The 18,191-nt window shown below is 49.1% G+C and overlaps 2 protein-coding genes across 3 annotated transcripts; one reads left to right on the forward strand and one right to left on the reverse strand.

Moving 5' to 3' along the window:
- Window positions 1–82: 82 nt before the first annotated feature.
- On the forward strand, window positions 83–15,028 carry Cubn2 (Cubilin 2). The gene is made up of 17 exons (XM_089260218.1): window positions 83–729; window positions 1,713–1,819; window positions 1,884–2,188; window positions 2,244–3,878; window positions 4,796–4,989; window positions 5,050–5,527; window positions 5,586–5,775; window positions 6,317–7,613; window positions 7,925–8,807; window positions 9,081–9,238; window positions 9,299–11,094; window positions 11,188–13,438; window positions 13,504–13,680; window positions 13,738–13,876; window positions 14,073–14,242; window positions 14,327–14,618; window positions 14,685–15,028. Exons 1-17 carry the CDS (start codon window positions 181–183, stop codon window positions 14,900–14,902), a joined length of 10,839 nt encoding a protein of 3,612 aa, XP_089116344.1. The 5' UTR covers window positions 83–180; the 3' UTR covers window positions 14,903–15,028.
- On the reverse strand, window positions 14,867–18,178 carry LOC108652080 (G patch domain-containing protein 1 homolog). 2 transcript variants are annotated; one of them, XM_018102127.3, is made up of 3 exons: window positions 17,978–18,177; window positions 16,503–17,927; window positions 14,867–16,442 (listed from the first exon to the last, which is right to left on the reverse strand). In XM_018102127.3, exons 1-3 carry the CDS (start codon window positions 18,033–18,035, stop codon window positions 15,025–15,027), a joined length of 2,901 nt encoding a protein of 966 aa, XP_017957616.1. In that variant the 5' UTR covers window positions 18,036–18,177; the 3' UTR covers window positions 14,867–15,024. The 2 variants fall into 2 exon arrangements, with proteins under 2 accessions (XP_017957616.1, XP_030242669.1); XM_030386809.2 differs by having other exon boundaries at window positions 14,867–17,927; window positions 17,978–18,178.
- Window positions 18,179–18,191: the final 13 nt, after the last annotated feature.

Below are 18,191 nucleotides of genomic sequence, written 5' to 3' on the forward strand. Positions count from 1 at the left end.
GGTACACTAAGTGGATACGCCCCTTTTGAATGCATATAAAATATATGGAATCAGCGTGGCTGGCTTCAGTTCTCGTGTGATTCTCTATGCCTAAGCATAGCCTAAAAAAGTGATCTGATCTCATTTGCTTGCTCTGGATCTAAGGCTTAATTTTGTGAAAAAGTGGAAAAATGTGTGAAAATGCCAATTGATAAAATTCAGTTTGTGACTTTTCTATGTCTGTGTCTGTGCGCCTCTCTGCCATGGATAAGGGCAAGCGGGGAACGCGACCGAGCGCTGCTCCATGGCAGCGACGATGGCACCCTGCTCTTTGAGGCGGCCCCAGACCAGAACATAACCTTCCGCCTCATGGGCGAGGCAGCCACGCTGCTACTGAACGACGTGGACATTGTAGCGGTATTGGAGCGACGTCGGCGTGCGCAGGCATCAGCGGCAAGACAGGAGCCCCTGTCTCTGGACGCGCTCAAGGAACAGTTCCGCAACGTGCAGCGGGATCTGACGCGCTTGGGCAGATGGCTGACCAAAACCCAGAATAACACACGTCGATCCGGGCCTACGCAGCGAGTGCTACGCCGCGACTTACAGCGTGTCCAGACAATGGCGAACACCCTGACAACCCTCGAGAGCAATCTGCTGAAGAATGACTGCGAGTCAAATCCATGCAAGAACGGCGGCACCTGCTACGACGCCTACAATGCCTTCTACTGCACCTGCGCTGACGGCTGGCAAGTGAGTAAGCTGCGTACAAAGGGTGGGCGTCATCCTCGAAACACGCTATCCAAAAAACAAACGAAAAATGGGGCGTTATTTTACACTAGAGATAGACTCTGTTGGAAAAAGAAAGATAGGAGTAACGAACAAAAACTGAAATAGAGAGAGTCTGGCATGGGAAGATGAATAGTAATTCATTTTTAGAAAGAGACTGATTTCTCATTTTCAATGGGGTCTGCCACTAACCATAAGTATGCGATGGCCTTTGTAGATGTCCTACTCCTGAAGAGAACTATAAAACAGAAAAAACTGCTTTCTATGCCGTCAAAAATTAACGTACAGAAGCTTATTTAGCATATCAACATTTAGCTTTATGTCCCTTTGTATATCTGTGTGTCTCTCTGTCTGCCAGCTTAACAAATGCACGAGACGTTGAAAATCATTGGGGCTGTCCGTATGTATGTATGCAGCAGTCCTCATTTGAGTAAAAAAAGCAAGAGTTCTTGCAGCAGAGAGTGTTTCCATTGGTCACTTGAAGCTTGACTGCAACGATCTCTCTCTAGGCTCTGAGTGAAAGTTGCCCCATATAAAGGGCAGCAGCTGACGCATTTCTTCAGTCGTCTAAGGCTGGTGAAGGTCAAGCGTGCAGCGCAGTAAGCATGTGAAGTGAAGTGTATGATCGTTCATCCTTCAAGACTCAGAGGAAATACTTGGAGACTATACTTAGTAGAAATACCTTAAGTAAACATTTGTTGTAAATCCTTTGAGGAAATTCTTAGAAGAATACTTATTCTTAGAAGAATACCTAATATTTACTCTTATTTTTGCTTACATCAAAACAATCTTCATTGTTTAACAACTAATTTTGTAGTCTATAATGATAGTCTATAAACCTATACAGCTTTTCAGAAATAGGTTCAGTTAATTATAAAATATTAATTATGTTCAATTCCAAGTAGAAATATTCAAAGTGTAGAGCTCTTCAACTTGTTTCTCCTAAGGGTGCCACGTGCGAGGATGATGTGAACGAGTGCTTTAAGTTTGCCGGCACGGATTTGGCTGTGTGCCAGAACGACGCGCAGTGCATCAATACGCCGGGCAGCTATAGGTAAGTGGAGCAGGATATTTAGACAGGACATGCGCTGCATCAATACGATCGTGTAAACTTCTAGCTGCGTCTGCCGCAATGGCTTCTCGGGAGCCCACTGCCGCCTGCGCCAACACGTCTGCCTGAGCGATCAGTCGGCGGAGCTGTGCGGCAGCCATGGCACCTGCCTGTCGGCCAACACTGCGGCTGGTTATGTGTGCATCTGCGAGCCGGGCTGGACCTGGGCGGATACGAATGTGAGCAGCGCCAGCGCCAGTCCCTGTACACGTGATGTGAATGAATGTGCGCCAGACGTGAATCCCTGCCATGATGTGTGCATCAACTTGCCGGGCAGCTTTCGCTGCGGCGCCTGTCCGCCGGGCTACACAGGTGAGGCGAACACCCTGGTGTATGATATGGCTATGATTCCTTTATTTGATTGCAGGCGATGGCCGGCACTGCCGAGATCTTAACGAGTGCGAGGACGGCAACAATGGGGGCTGCAGTCAGCGACCGTTGGTCAACTGCATCAATACGGAGGGCTCTTACCGATGCGGCCGCTGTCCGCCGGGCTGGACGGGCGATGGCCGAGTCTGCAGCGAGGCCAAGTCCAACTCGTGCAACGGCGAGTCCATTTGCCATCCACGTGCCGAGTGTGAGTATATTTCCGGCACAGTCGTATGCAGCTGCCCGGCCGGATTCTTTGGGCACGGCTATGGCGCCGATGGCTGCACCGAGGACTCCAGCCGGAGGCCCTGCGACGATCATCGCTGCCAGAACAATGGCACGTGCGTACTCAGTGGGCGCGGCACCAGCTGCATCTGCCAGCCGGGCTACACAGGCGCCCTCTGCGCCGAGGCCGATGCCTGCCATCCGAATCCTTGCCAGAACAACGGCGTCTGCCATCTACTGCCCGGCAATAAGCATCAATGCGTCTGCCCCGCCGGCTTCACGGGCAGCAGTTGCTCCCACGTGCGCAGCTACTGTGGCATCGTCCTGCGCGAGGAGGCGGGCAGCCTGCAGTTTCCTCCTAGCAGCAGTAGCAGCAGCAGCAGCAGCAGCGCAGCTGGCCCTGGCTATCAGCCCAACGAGCGCTGCGCCTTCATCATACGCACTAGACCCGGCCTGGTGCTGAACGTGACCTTTGGCTTGTTCGATCTGCAGCAGACGCCAGCTGACTGCAGCGCCGACTTTCTGCAGCTGCACGATGGCAGCTCACTGACCGCCCGACAAATCGGACGCTTCTGTGGCACTAAGCTGCCGTTGGGCGACGGCAGGGTGGTGACCACCCAGGAGCAGCTGTTCCTCTGGTTCCGCTCGGACAATGAGACGCAGGCGCGAGGCTTTAATCTCACCTGGCACTCACAGCCGTTCATGTGCGGCGAGACCTTACGGCTGGCCCTGGGGGACAGCGGAGTCCTGCGCTCACCCAGCTATCCGGGTAAAGCGCGCTCCGGTCTCGACTGCCGTTGGCTCCTGAGCGCACCATATGGCAATCGGCTGATCTTGCGCTTCTATGAAATCACATTGGGCAACGGCCGGGACAACGGAGAGTGGACGACCAACTGCAGCAATGGGGACTCACTTGGGGTCTGGGAGTCAGATCGGCTGCTCCACATGGCCTGCCAGTCGGAGCAGCCGGCGCCCCTGCACAGCTCGTCGAATCAGCTGCGCATTGTATTTCACACGGATAGAAATCGCGCGGACAGCTTGTTCCAGCTGCACTACGAGGTGGTGCCGGGTCATCCGGGCTGCGGTGGCGTCTTCAACGAGCCGACCGGCATCGTCAGTGGTCATATGAATGCCAAGCTCTGTTTGTATCTCATCGAACAGCCGTATGGAACGCAGATTGAGCTTACATTCCTCCGGGTCAAACTATTGCACGACTGCTCCCTCCAGCAGCTGGAGATCTTTGACGGGCGGACAGACGAGGAGCCACTGTTGCGGCGCTACTGTGGAGAGCCAGAAGACAGTGAACTGCTGCCGGTGACGTCTAAGAGCAATGTTATCCTACTGCGCTACGAGTACGCTTTGGCGGGCCTTGAGTTGACCAAAAGCTTTGAGCTGCGCTACAAGAGAGGTAAATCGAACATCCGGATTGGTCATATTCTGCTTTTTATACCCTGAACCCATTGAAAATGGGAAATCAGGGTATAATGGTTTTGTTAAAAGTATGTAACAGGCAGAAGGAGGCGTGGCAGACCCCACAAAGTATATATATTCTTGATCAGGGCGACAAGCTGAGTCGATTTGGCCCTGTCCGTCTGTCTGTCCGTCCGTCCGTCCGTCCGTCCGTCCGTCCGTCCGTCCGTCCGTCCGTCCGTCCGTCCGTCCGTCCGTATGTATGAACGCGTCGATTTCAGAAGATATAAGAGCTAGAGACTTCAACTTTTTTTTAAAATGTCCGTATATATCACGCGCATATCGAGTTTATCACTAAAAAACGATAACTCATTCCGATACTTTTTTATCGATAAAAAACCTTATCGACGATCACTTAAAGAATTATATCTCCTACATCTTTCAAGCTAGAGTCTCCAAATTTAAAATGTATATAAAGATGTATTTTATACAATTTCGGTTTTTGTTAAAATTTACCCCCCACCCCTAAATCCACCCCCTCACCCTCATCTTTGTAAAAGTCGTATATCAAATACTAGAGACTTGTGATTCGGTATACACATACATTTTAGCATTATGATTACGTTCTGAAAGTTTCATTACGATCGTACGTCTAGAAATTAAATTATTCAACAAATAAGTTTTCATTATATTGCCAACACTGCAGCGCAACCCAAGCGCAATCGCCTATATATGCGTGTGTGCGTGCGTGTGTTTGTTTGTATGCGTGTGTTTGTTTGTATGCGTGTGTGTGTGTGTGTGTTTGCTAATTATTATTGAAATATCAGTTGCTTGTAGGGTTCAGGGGATCTCGTAGTCGAGCAGTCTCGACTAGAGCTTTCTTACTTGTTACGATAAGACTTTTCTCCTTTTCAGTTTGCAGTGGCGTGTATTTTGATACAGATGTGGCAGGCGGTGTTATAGCTACACCCAACTATCCGAATAACTATTTGGAGCAACTCGACTGCACTTACCACATACGTGGGCAGACGGGCTACCTCTTGCGTCTTAATATCACGGATCTATCGCTTAGCGAATCACAAGACGAGGATCAGTTCAGTTATCTAGATGTAAGTAAAAGTAAGAGTAAGTAAGCATGACATGTTTAAGAAAATGTAACGGACCCACAGGTCTATCTGTCCCGGAATGAGAGTGCGAAGCAACGTTTTGTAAAAAATCTGACCAACCTCCTGATAGTCTCAGAGGACAACCAAGCTCGCCTGGTCTTTCACGGTGCCAGCAATCCGCAACGAGCTCGAGGCCTTCGCTTTCAATATTCCTTTATTCCAACAGCATGTGGTGGAGTAATGATAAGGGAAGTTCCTGAGACCTATCAAGGAGACGACTACTGCCAGTGGATTATTGAGGAGCCAGGGCAAAAACATCTTATGATTTCTCTGCAAAGCTTTTTCAACCAAATTGTGAACGTTCATATATATGATAATAGCACAGGCTCGGAAGGCAGACTCTTAAACAGTTACAATCTCCACGTATCAAACTCACAAAGTATTGATGAATACTTTAACTCGAATCTGGTAACAGTGAATGTTGCAGGTGTATCATCTACCTTGTACTTTCTCTACATCAGATATGAGATGGCCAGCCAAGGTACTGTGAGCTCGCGTGGTCAACAACAAATGCTCGCTTTAACCGATTTTATTTGCAGATTGTGTTATCAACTCGACAGCTCGCTTCGGAACCATTCAATCCCCGAACTGGCCTTTAAAGTATGCCTCTAACTCATACTGCACTTGGCTAATCAAGGCACCGCTCGGGCAACGCATTGAGCTGATGGTCCACAACTTTACGTTGGAATCCACGGCAGAAAGGTGCGCCGATGACTATCTGGAGATAAGGTAAGGTAATGATAGAAAAGTCATTATGTAGTCAATGTGGACAAACAAAAATCGATTTGCTTTACATTGTCTTGATGATAGGGTTAAAGATTGAACATTATACATATGTATATTGAATAACTGAATGTTAAATATTGAATGTCGGATATTAAAGGTTGATGATCTCTGATTGAAGATTGAATATTGATAATTAAAGACTGAATATTGAGCATAGAACCTTGAGTATTAAAGATGAAAGATTGAATTAATCGTAGCTATTTACCTAATTGATATATTTGATAAGAGCAATTGCTGAAAATTTGACGGGTTTCCTAGTGTAGTAATAGCTTAATACAGTAAAAAGTCTTATTAAACCCAAATTATATTTGAAATAAAGCTATTAAAATTGGACTCCTGAACTAGCAATTCAGATGGCATGCTCAGACAGAAACCCATTTAATTTAGAAATAATACCTACTGAGAAATGATATCTAATTTAAATTACAATTTTTTCATGCACAACTTTTTCTGCTTCTTCACGATCTTCTCTACGCCCGAATAGAAATGGCGATCAAAGTACGTCTCCGTTAATCGGTCTCTACTGTGGCAACCGGATTCCGCCGCGTATACCTTCCTTTGGCAATGCGTTGTGGGTGCGCTTTTGCTCGGACTCCTTTGTGGAGGAGGCCGGCTTCCGCATCACTTGGCAGCACATGGCCACGGGCTGTGGCGGCAAACTCAACTCGCCGACGGGTGCCATCCACTCGCCCCACAGCATAGAGGGCAACCGCGGAGCGCTGGCCTGCGACTGGCAGATCACTGTGGCTCAGGGCTCCACTGTGCAGCTGACTCTGCAGAGCCGGGACCCAGGTCTATGCAATGGTCAGTTGGCTATTTTCGATGGGCCCAACATCCGTAGCAAGCCTATGTCCTGGAACTGCAGCAGTGAGGGTCAACGGCTGCTATTGAGCTCCAGCAGCAATCACGTCCTGGTGCGCTATAACGTGGAAAAGGAGTCGCCGGAGGGCGTTGACTTTGTCTTGGACTACTCAACGAACTGTCGGGTGCGACTGGAGGAACTGCAAGGCGCCATCGAAACACCCAATTTTCCGGACAAGTATCCGGCCAACGCGAACTGTGAGTGGGACATACGGGCCGGGGCTAGAAGCAATCACATCCAGTTGGCATTCTCCCACTTGGCCGTCGAGCAACTGGGTCCAAGCAGCTGTGATTTCGACTATGTGCTGCTGGGCGACTACCGCGAAGAACAGCTGATCAGCGAGCGACGCCTGTGCCACGCCAAGGACTTTGACTTCACTAGCGTGGGCAACCGAGTCCTGCTTAGGTTCAGCAGCGACAACTCAATGGAGGCGCAGGGCTTTCGTGCTGAGTATAAGCGTCTAGGCTGCGGCGATGCGCTTCAGGGAACGGCCGGCTCCTTCGAAACGCCCAATGCACCCTATAGCGTAGATGTGGACTGCGAGTGGGTGATCACTGTGCCCGAGGGCAATCAAATTCGTCTGCTCCTCAGGGAGGTGCACATTGAGACGTCGCAGCGCGATTGCAGCGAGGACAATCTGTCCGTTCTCTCCGACAGCGATTCATCCCACCTCCTCTACAGCACCTGCCACGTGGAGTCCACCGTCCAGACGCTCATTTCGCCAGCCAACGAGATGCGAGTGCGCTTCCATAGCGGACCCCAACGCACCCGCAAATACATGAAAGCCAGCTATGTCATGTTCAAAGCTGCCTGCGGCGGCTATGTGAGCGCATCCAATGGGATTATAACCTCACCCGGCTTCTATGAGCCGGGCAACGACATCTACGACAAGGACTTGGAATGCGTGTGGAGTATTGAGGTGAGTTGCAAGCAGATTCTCTGAAACGGGATCGATAAGTGTACCAATACTTTTTTTGACTGTAAGACTAGAGAATATATGGACAGAAAAGTACTTAGAATAATTAAAAGCATACACAGAAGAATATGTAGCTCCAAATAAAGTAAAGCGAGAGATGAGAACATGAATAGAGAGGAATATACTCAATATACTCAATTAAATATAAGAGAAATACGTGGGCCTGTTGGCTTAGATACAACAGCTCTTACATGGACTCGAAGATTTCTGTCCGTGAATCTCTTACTCTCAATCTGATGCTCTTTGTATTTTAGGTAGCCGATTCCTATGGCTTCTTATTGATGTTTGACACCTTCAACTTGACCGGTACGCCCGATTGTAGAGTTGCCAGTTTGGAACTGTCGCACTTGAGCGACGACAATAGGAGCGAACAGCTGATCAAGCGGGTCTGTGGCGAAACGTTTCCCAGCATAAAGCTGGTTCAAAATCATTTGCGATTGCGCCTCAAGGTAACCGAAGGTTTTTGGGCCAGATTCTCGATGCGCTTCGAGCAGGTTTGCGGCGGAGCGCGGACAGACAGCGAGGGCTATCTGCGATCGCGTCTGGATGAGATATGTTACTGGAACATTTCGGCGCCAGAGGGCACCAAGGTCACTCTCAACATCCACCAACTAGAGTGCCAGCGCTGCGCCGCATCGGCTGGCAACTGCACGACAGGTCTGCGCCTACTGAATGCCCTAGACGAGGTGGTCTACTACGATCTCTGTGAGGAGCATCCGATGCAGCTTTTGCTGCCAACCAACAGTCTGATGATCCAGACGAGTGGCGTAGCCCTTGTGGCGTACTACTCAACCGTAGAGAGTTCCTGCGGCGGCAATATTACGTCTGTACGTGGCACCCTCACCTCACCCGGCTATCCGAACAGCTATCCGGCGAATGTGGAGTGCGTCTGGCAACTTGAAACGCGTGAGGGCAATGCCGTAGAGCTGAGATTCGAGGCAATGGACATTGTCAAATCGGAGCATTGCAATACGGACTTCCTGGAGCTGCGAGCCGGTCTCAAGGGTCCTCTGATTGGCCTTTACTGCGACAACGAGCTGCCCGCCGAGCCGCTTTTAGTCAACTCCACGCTGTGGATCAAGTTTCGCAGTCAGGCGGCCAGCACCGCCAGTGGCTTTAAGCTGCGCTGGAGCTATGGTAAGTACAACAGTAACTCAAAATTTCTATAAAACTGTGTAAACAAAGTAAACCCAGTCCTCTAAGATAAGGCATAACACTCTAGTGATATAGGTTTGAATTTTGTTAGTGCTGCCAGTAGGTTAATTTTCAACAGGGCCCTGTTAAGAAGAAGGAACTTCTTTATACTTAGAGCCAACTTGGTTTAATATCTATGTATTGAAATGTCTAATCAACTACTCCATTCATCTCTCGAACGCGTGTAATATAAATTGAGCATGATTTGAATTTCAGTACATGACAACGAATTGACGGAAGGCACTAATGGCACCATTGAATCGCCCTCAAAGGTCTCCATACAAAGTGACGATCAACCCTACAGCTGGCGCATCATTGCAGATCGCGAGCGTGTGGTTACTTTGAGTTTCAGGGAATACAACACCGGGCTCCTGGTAAGCACGTAATATAACATAGAGAGAGCTTTGGTTGTCTTAAGAAAATACAATCTGCAGCTATTCGATGGCTATGATGACACAGCGCTGCCTGTTAGCATACCGGCCTCGCCCTGGCAGTTCACGTCGAGCAGCAATGTGATCTACCTGAAGACTGTAAATAAGGACTTCGATCATTTCCGGGTGCAGTGGCGCGTACTTCGCAGCGAGGAGGTCAAGTCAAATATGACTTTGAAGAGTGAAGTGTGCAATAGGGTATATACTTTGGATAATGGGATGGTTAGACTCAATTCGCCCGGTTATCCCGGCTACAAGCCGAACCTGAACTGTGAGTGGACCTTCGTGCCAAAGGACCCATCGAAGCACGCGTACGTGGATATCTTTGAAGCTAGGCTGGAGGTCACAATTGAATGCCAAATGGATTACCTGAGCGTACAGACCTCGAGCAATATGATCGACTGGCCGGAACAGTTGCGCATCTGCAATAGCAGCGCGTATGATGGAAAACGGATAAGCCGTGTGCACGGCACTCCGAATCTCAGGCTACAATTCGTCACAGACGCCACGATTAATGGCACCGGCTTCAGGTCCATTGTGAACACAGAATGCGGCTCCAACATGACCGGACCCGTGGGCACCATCCTGAATTCGTATGCGCAAAGGCTTCAGAGCTTCAATGAACTCGGCTGTGAGTGGCACATTGAAGTGCGTCGAGGTCGAGTGATTGAGATCACGATTGAATACAATGAAACTGCACGGAATACCAGCTGCTCGCACTACGGTATTATCTACGATGGCCTGGACGCGTACGCCCAACCACTGGCGCCGGGCAAGTTCTGCAACCAGTTGGGCTATAATACGGTGCGCAGCTACCGGACCAGCGGACAGCATGCGTACATTCGATACGTTTATCCCTCGACAAAACTCAACTTCCAGCCGGTGCAGAGCAGCTGGAATCTGACGTATCGCGAGTTCAGTGAATGTGATGCAGAGGTTCGTCTCACCCACCTGGCAAGCAGCTATAACATCAGCTCTCCCGGCTACCCCTATTATCCGCATCCGCACTCCGACTGTACCTGGGTGGTTGTCGCACCGCCTGGTGAGACCATTGCAGCCACTTTCGTTGACCGCTTCGCCCTGAGCCAGCGCAATTGTGACAAGGAGTTCGTTGAGCTCTACGATGGCAGCACAACTCTGGCTCGCCGACTGCTACGCACCTGCCGAAGTACAGGCACCATATACAGCTCCAGCAATCTCCTGCTGGTGCACTATCAGACGCAGCTGAACGAACCACACGGTGGCTTCCGGCTGAACGTTTCTCTTAGCAGGTGCGGCGGGCAGTTCACCGCACGGAGCGGCATCATCCAGTCGGAGCACTATCCCGCACTAGGCGGTTATCCGAAGCCAGCGGTCTGCGAGTACAGCATCCTGTCAACGGCGAATACACACATTCAATTGAACTTTACTGATCTCCATTTGCCCTTCGCGGCGTCATCAGATGCTGAGGCGCTCGATCGCATTGAAATTCTGGATACAAACGATGAGCGGGGCATCATCATGACACTATTTGGCAATAGGAGCGCTCCCATGCCAATTACCTTGACCACAAATCAGGTGGTACTGCGCTTTGTCACGAAGCAGCTGGATAACAAGTATCGGGGCTTCAAGCTGGAATATCAATCTCTATTTGGGTCCTGCCATCGGACAGTGAACGCAGCGAGTGGAGAACTGGAACTGAAGAAGTCTGAGCCCACCAAGTACTTACGGTTTTGCACATGGCGTATTACGGTGCCTAAGGGTCAACGGGTACGTCTCGAGCTATTCAATCTGGATGCATTCAGGTCCTTGAATTCAACGTGAGTAATACGGCTTGCAATTATTTACATCTATTGTTTGTCAAATTGAAATTTATATTTTCCCTTCCTTCTCCCTTCCCAACTGATTTTTAGGACCTCGTTTAGGTTTTACAACGATCCCATCTTGTTGTCCAGGATAACAGCGTTTATTCCACAAAATTACAGCTGGGATGGCGTTGTTAGCTCCACAGACAATTTCATGCTAGTTCGCATCATGATCTCGGCTCAGCCGGTTACACTACGTGCGCGCTTCACCTCGACTGAAGCCTCGCCATGTCCGGACGACATTGGCAGCCGGCCAAGTGGAACAATATCCAACGAAGGTCTGGAGCATCTGCCCACGTATTACTGCACGATTAACTTTGTCAGCAGTCCCGGTGTAACGACTAGCTTTACAGTGCTGGAGTATCGCAGTAGAAGCCAGCGGCAAAGTGTTCTCCTGAATGATGATGTCGTTTACAAGAAGATGAGCTTGATCACAGCGAATGCCACCTATTCGCTGGCCACCACAGCCGGCCACTTGACGCTGATGAGGCAGACGAACAGCGATAGTACACATTTCCGGGCCACTTACCGTCGTTACGCATGCGGTGGACACGTGGAGTTGGCTGAGGGCACCGTCATTGAACTACCCCAACTGGTTGAGCACTTTGGGCAGCTGGAGTGCGCGTGGACACTGATTAAACCCATCGGATTCGAGGTGAACGGCAACTTGAGCCTCAGCGATAGCTGTGATCGCGAATATCTGATGATATCTGATCAGAAAGTCTGCGGTAGTGCATCGAAACTGAACACCACACTGTTGAATTCGCTAGAGATCAGGCTTCTCTACCATGCGACGGAGTATCGTGCCGAAAGCACTCCGTTCCGACTGCAGACCAGCAAGCCCGAGTCCCTTGGAGGCTGGGGAAATATAATAATCGTCGGGCGACAGCCAACACCGCCTATCAAAATAGACGCCCAGAACTATAGAAACAACATTGAGCTCAGCTGGGAGTTCCGAGCACTGGGAAAGCTGTCACTGCAGCTGGAATTTCAAGGAAGATTTTTCATTGAAATGTCGCCCAACTGCAGTCACGATAGCCTGGAGGTGCTTCAATTCCAGCAAGGCATGTGGCAGCCCCTGGCCAAGTACTGCGGCCGCCAGATGCCCGATCCGCTCTTTATTTCGGCCAGCAGAATGCGAGTTGTTTTTCGCACCGACGATCAGATCACAGCCGACGGCTTCACCTTTGTCGTCTCGCCCAGCTGTGACACTAAGCTGGTAGCCAGCACAGAGCTGCAAACGCTGATCTTCCTAAGGCTGGCCCGCCTGGCGGACAGGGAGTGCAGCATTGAGATTACCACAGATACCAAGCATCAGCTGCTGGTCAGTGTGGCTAGCAGATCCAGAACGCGCCTCTCCTCACAACTCTGTCGCCTAGCTGGCTTTATGGCCTATCGGCTAGATGGCGAGCACGAGGAGGAGCAGTCGCTGGGCAGGCAATGCCCCACTTTCGAGGTGACCGGCTACAAGAGAATACGCATTGTGTACACGCCCCAGCTGATGACAAGTATCACCTGGGAGCTACAGTATCAGCTGCTCGAATGTGGCGGCGATTACCGGGCGCCCTTTACGCTGCGTCCGCCAGTCGGCATCGCGAACGGGAGGAGCTGTGAGTGGCATGTGATGGCGCCACCACAGCACGCGATTCTCATGCGTTTCAAGTACTTCGACATTGATAGCAGCCAACTCTGCCAACTGGGCCATCTGAGCATCTATCGGGGTAATGCGGTGAGTGAAGAGCAGCGTCTCGACCGCCTCTGCGGCAATCTAACCAGTCCCAGCATTATGGTGGACAGCAACCAGGCAACCATTGTGTACAAATTGTCTGAATACCAAGAGCAAAGCGGCAGGGGCTTCTTGGCAAGCGTTCACTTCACCCCCGATTGCAATGAGCGCCTGGCGTTAAGCGAGGGTAACACACGGATGAGTCTGGTGCGGCACTACCAACTGAATGCTACCAATAGCACCGAAGACCTGCAGTGCTTCTTCCGGGCCAGTGCAGCGCCCGGCTACCGGCTTTCAGTGTGGCTCAAGCAGTTGCAGCTGAACGCGAATCGCTGCCAAAGGGAGAGCTGCAACACGCTGGAGGTGATCGACGGCTTTGATAGGGGCAGCACCAGCATGGGCATCTACTCTGCCGTCGACGGCAATGGCACCAAGCTCTTCAGCTCGACCCCGGATTTGCTGATTAAGCTGAGTGGAACTGTGGCTCAACCGAATGGAATTGGCTTCGAGCTAATTCTGCAAATGGAGGCCACTGTCTGCGGTCAGTTGCAGTACAATCTGCTCGGGAATGAGGTGAGTAACAGATCCTAACAACCTTGGACACTCGCTTTGCCCACTCACACGCCCTAACATCACAGACAGTGAATATTCGCATGAGCAACGTGAACCAAACCAGCTTGGGAGGCAGCATCCACTGCATATGGGACTTCAAGGCGAATGCTCCGTTTGAGCTTCACCTAAAATCAGTTCAGCTCCAGGATGTCGCCCAGTCGACAGGCAAATGCATCGATTACCTGCTCCTTTCTATGCAAAGTGTAAGTCCATTAAAAACTCAATCAAATGAATAATGGTCTAATTGTTGCTATTCTCAGGACGGGAATCAGTATTTTTGCGGCCAGTTTCGTAATACTGTTGTGGATATTGCCAATGGAACCAGGTTCAAACTGATATTCCACAGCAGCAGACAAGGAGTAGTGGACTTAATTGATATTTCACTTCAGCAAAAAGCGAGTAGGTCAATGCAATTAATAGACTGTATGAATAACTTTGAGATAGCACATATGAGTGTACATGTCAATATCTATATCTCTATGGCTATCCATTCTTCTTCGGCTTAAAAATCTGAAAATCTTCTTCCTAAATTATCTCTTCAACTACATATTTCATAGAAGGGCATTTTTAAAAATAAAAACTACATTAATTTCAGATTGCAATCGCACTTACAACGCCCTAAGCGGCATGATTTATTATTATACGAATAATAAATTGGAGATAGGCAATTGCACGAACTATATACGAGTACCAGATAAGTATTTCTTGACATTCGAAATAATGTACATCACACTTGATCTAGGATCAAACACCTCCTCCTTCAATGTAAGTAATTCACTTATTTCTTTAATAATTTTTTAAATATAGTTCCTACATCCTTTAAATTCTTATTGATAAATCCATTTACAGTTGACGGATCTTCAGACAAATCGTGTCATCTATAATGTCACACACGGTGAATATGGTACATTCTTATCCGTTCGTAGCACAGCAAATGCCATTCGTCTGTCGGGTTCGGGCGTAAGGTTCTTACAGCTGGCATATTACTCAACCAATAACAAGTCTCCCCCGGGCTGTGGAGGTGAGCTTAATGGGGTAGAAGGTACAATCTCGAATCCGGACTACGATAATCGGAACTATTCGGACTGCAGCTGGCGTATATCTGCGCCAGGGGGTAAAACGCTACAATTTAGTTTCAGAAGTACGTTCCACATAGCATTTCAAATATACATTTGATATTCGACTAATCGAATTTTCTATCACTCAGTGTTTGATATGGGCTCCCATTCCAACTGTCAACTGGATAATATAAAGGTTTACGAAGTCTTGCCCGACTTTAGCGAGAAGCTGCATTACACTTTCTGTGGCCAAGAGGAGCCGGAAGCATTCTTGGTGAAGTTCAATCAAATTAGAATCGTGGCCAAAAAATCACCCAACTTTAATGGAATCGGATTTCGATTGTACTTCTTCAACATGGTAGAGTAGCTCCTTTCGAGCTACGTTCAACATTATTATAAAATACACATCTATATGTATTTGATTTCAACTTAAATAAGGAAATAGTCTATATCCAAATACAAATACCATAATAGTAATCCCTTATAATCTTAATGCTTGCTTTTCTTTTTCTTGGACTTGTGCTTTGATTTCTCGCTCTTCTTCGACTTTTTCTTGGCCTTCTGTTTCGACTTCTTGGATTTTTTGGAGCTGGACTTCTTAGACTTTGATTTCTTAGCCTTCACATCGCTGTCGTCACTGCTGGACTCGGTGCTATCCTCGTCGCTATCTTCGCTGCTGCTCAGCGTGCGTTCCACCCACTGTTCAGCTTTGCGTTTCTTCGGCGCATGTTGCTGCCAGAGCTGTTGCAGCTTGGCATCGATGCTGGCCTCGGCCTGGACTTCGGTGGGTTTCAGCTGGCTAGGCAGCTTTGGCCCGTAGAGGTCCACTTGAGGCACCTCTGCCATGGCCAATTCACGATCGTTTTTCAGTCGCTCCTCACGCGATTTATACGCAATCTTCAACTTGTTGCCAGCAATTGGCGCAAACTTCGGTGGCGCTGGCTCTGTCGATTTGTCCATCTGCTCCTCCGCTGGTTTGAACAGTGCCGCAAATATGCCGCGCGGAGGTGAATTATTCCGCAACAAATTTACCGCCGCCGCTGATGTGGCTGTTGCGCTTGGCAACCCCAAGGCAGCTTGCATTTCCTTAATCTTAGCATCCCTCTGCAGCTCTTGCGGCTCTCCCTGTGCCACTGCTGTGGAATTTGTGTCCTCGTCGCTGTCATCGAATATGCTCTTGAAGAGATCAGTCTTTTCGGAAATGGGCTTGTCCCGTGCCGCTTCCACAGCGTGTTCAAGTGGTGTCTTTGGCACAAATATGGGCTTGGAAGCTGTGCTATTAGCAGGCTCCAGTGGCGGTTTAACTTCTGCTTCTTCGACAGGAGCTGTTGGTGTTGGCTTCGAAGTCGACAGCGTCAATTGCTCCCGCTGCTGCTGTCCCTGCTGCTGCTTGGGTAGCTCGATGTGCTTGGGTATGATTGTGGGTGTTTGGAAATTCGCTTTGGTATTGACCGAAGTCTCCAAATAATCAAATATGGACATTTTGGCTTTGCCTTTTAATGCATTTTCGACTTCCGGCAGAGCACCACCAAAGGGTTCCGCGATATTGTATCGCTTGCATAACAATGCGCTAGGCTTCCACATAACCTTCGTGCGTTTCATAACAATTTTAAGCTTTTCTTCTGGTTGGACATCTTGTTTTGCATTCCCTTCCTGCACCGTGGCCTCTGAAACAAATCTGTCGAGCATGAGACCAGCTAATGGTCGATATATCTTGGATGCCTGCATGAACTCCTTTTTTTCCATTTCACGATCCCACAGAGAAAGCGTAACTGGCTGTAACTCAGCCAGAAATTCGGTAATTTCTTTATCGTCCTTAAGATTTGCTGCCAGAAACTTTTCATAGCGTTGCTGTTTAGCTTCGTCTGCAAGAAAGGGCTTGAAACCGCTCGAGGGTTGGCTAGATGCTGGAATTAAGAAATTATTATATAAGTAATCCCGCTTCTCGGAATCAATTAGATAAATACCTAGATTCTTCGTCTTGCTGGCAGCCTGCGCCTGGAGTGCAGTGTTCGATTCTTTTAGCTCTTTGCTGAGCTCGACTGGCGCCACAGTCGCTGCCGGCAGCTCCTCGCCAGCTGTGGTAATGAGTCCCCCCTTGGTGAAATTGCTACTCTTTGCGCTAATTAGTTCAAGCAGAGATTTGCTGCGTTCCTGTTGCTCCTGAGTGCTCACACTGCTGGCCGTCTTAAAGGGATTCTTTTTGACTTGTGACTCACCGAGCAGTTGAGCACGCTGCTCCGGATTTAGATCATGCCTACCTAGGCCTGCCTTCTTATAGTCCGTTTCGGCTATTTTTCGCGCTCGCTCTGCATCCAAGGGCGTAAAACGACTGCGCCGCTGGAGCCAATTGCGGGGCTTAAAGTCACGAGGCAAATCGATTACAAACGGTTTATTGTGGGTGATGTTACTCTTGTCCTCACTGAAGCCATCGATCACATGACGCTGTTGCACATACTGCGCTTTCTTCTTTTGAGGCTGTTTGTCCGCCAAGGAGAAGTCATAGCGAGTCATGTCGTCCTTTGCATAAATATCCTCGTCCTCTTCCTCGAATGCTCCCACGCCAAAGGCCTGACCGCGTATGGAAAACGGCTTCTGTTTAGTCGCTGTCTCCAGCTGGCCAAACAGATTAATGTGCTGCATGGGTGTTGCACTGGTGCTGCTCTTTGATAGCACTGGAGCACGGCTGAGACCTGAGTAGCTCATGCCAAAGCGATTGTCTTTGGGGGTGTAAAACATGGGCTCATAGTCATCAGGCGCAAAGGTAATATCCTCATCGTCGTCCTCGTCCTCACTATCCTCATCGTCAGCTGCATCTTCCCTGTTCTGTTGCTTTGCCGAGCTTGGAAGTCCCTCATCGCCGTAATGGTCCAGCAGGTATTGCTCCCTTTTGTTACGCGCCGTCGCCTGTCGTTTTTCTTTGCGCGTTTGGCGCGGTCCGACACCCTGTCCTGGCTTCCAACCCATGCTCTTTAATATACGCACAGCAACCTTATCACGTACGGGACGTAAAAGCTGTTCCAGGACAGGCACACCAGGAATGGGTCCAGCCACCTGTGGCTGCATCGGCTTACGCTTGCGCAGGCCCGTTCGCTGCTCTTGCTCGCTCTCCTTGGAAAATTCATCTCGTGTGCGTATGCCCTGGGGGGCTATTCCGAATTCGCCCAAATCTTCATTGTCCATGAAGTCTTCGGGTCGTTGTTCCACTTTGCTTGCTTTTTCGCCTCGTGAACTCTTGAAATTCTGTGGCGTCCAACCTTCCAGTGAGCCAACAGTATTCCAAAAACCAGCACTAAAGCCCCCAGTAAAGGCACCATGAAACCGGCGTTTACCATTTTCATCTTTAACGATTTGGTCTTCAATGGCAAGAGGTTTTTTTGCGGGAACCTCGTCTGAAAACATATATAGTTAACTTAGTCTATTGTATTTTCACAGTATTTACCTTTCTCAAGTGGTTCCAAGGGTGTGCCAAACCGATGTAAATGGTTATCCTCGTCCATATTTATTTAAAAGCATGCAGAATTGCGCTTGCTTAAAATTTACGGCGCTTTTAATACGCGCTCAGCTGGCCAATAAACGTAAACAAAATTTCAGGGCTGCCAGATCGGCAAAAATCATCTAAGTATTTTATTTTTAAAGCCACTTTGCGATATATT

Source organism: Drosophila navojoa, chromosome 4 (assembly GCF_054131105.1).
Source record: "Drosophila navojoa isolate 15081-1374.11 chromosome 4, UAZ_NAV_1.0, whole genome shotgun sequence".
NCBI classification, from domain to species: domain Eukaryota; kingdom Metazoa; phylum Arthropoda; class Insecta; order Diptera; family Drosophilidae; genus Drosophila; species Drosophila navojoa.

Bases quoted from the DNA above. Each gene is read 5' to 3' on its own strand.
- Cubn2 (XM_089260218.1), top strand. From the start codon at position 181: ATGCCAATTGATAAAATTCAGTTTGTGACTTTTCTATGTCTGTGTCTG. The intron at 9,239-9,298 runs GTAAGCACGTAA...TACAATCTGCAG, and splicing joins AATACAACACCGGGCTCCTG to CTATTCGATGGCTATGATGA. The intron at 13,681-13,737 runs GTAAGTCCATTA...TGCTATTCTCAG, and splicing joins TGCTCCTTTCTATGCAAAGT to GACGGGAATCAGTATTTTTG.
- LOC108652080 (XM_030386809.2), bottom strand. From the start codon at position 18,035: ATGGACGAGGATAACCATTTACATCGGTTTGGCACACCCTTGGAACCA. The intron at 17,928-17,977 runs GTAAATACTGTG...ATATGTTTTCAG, and splicing joins CTTGGAACCACTTGAGAAAG to ACGAGGTTCCCGCAAAAAAA.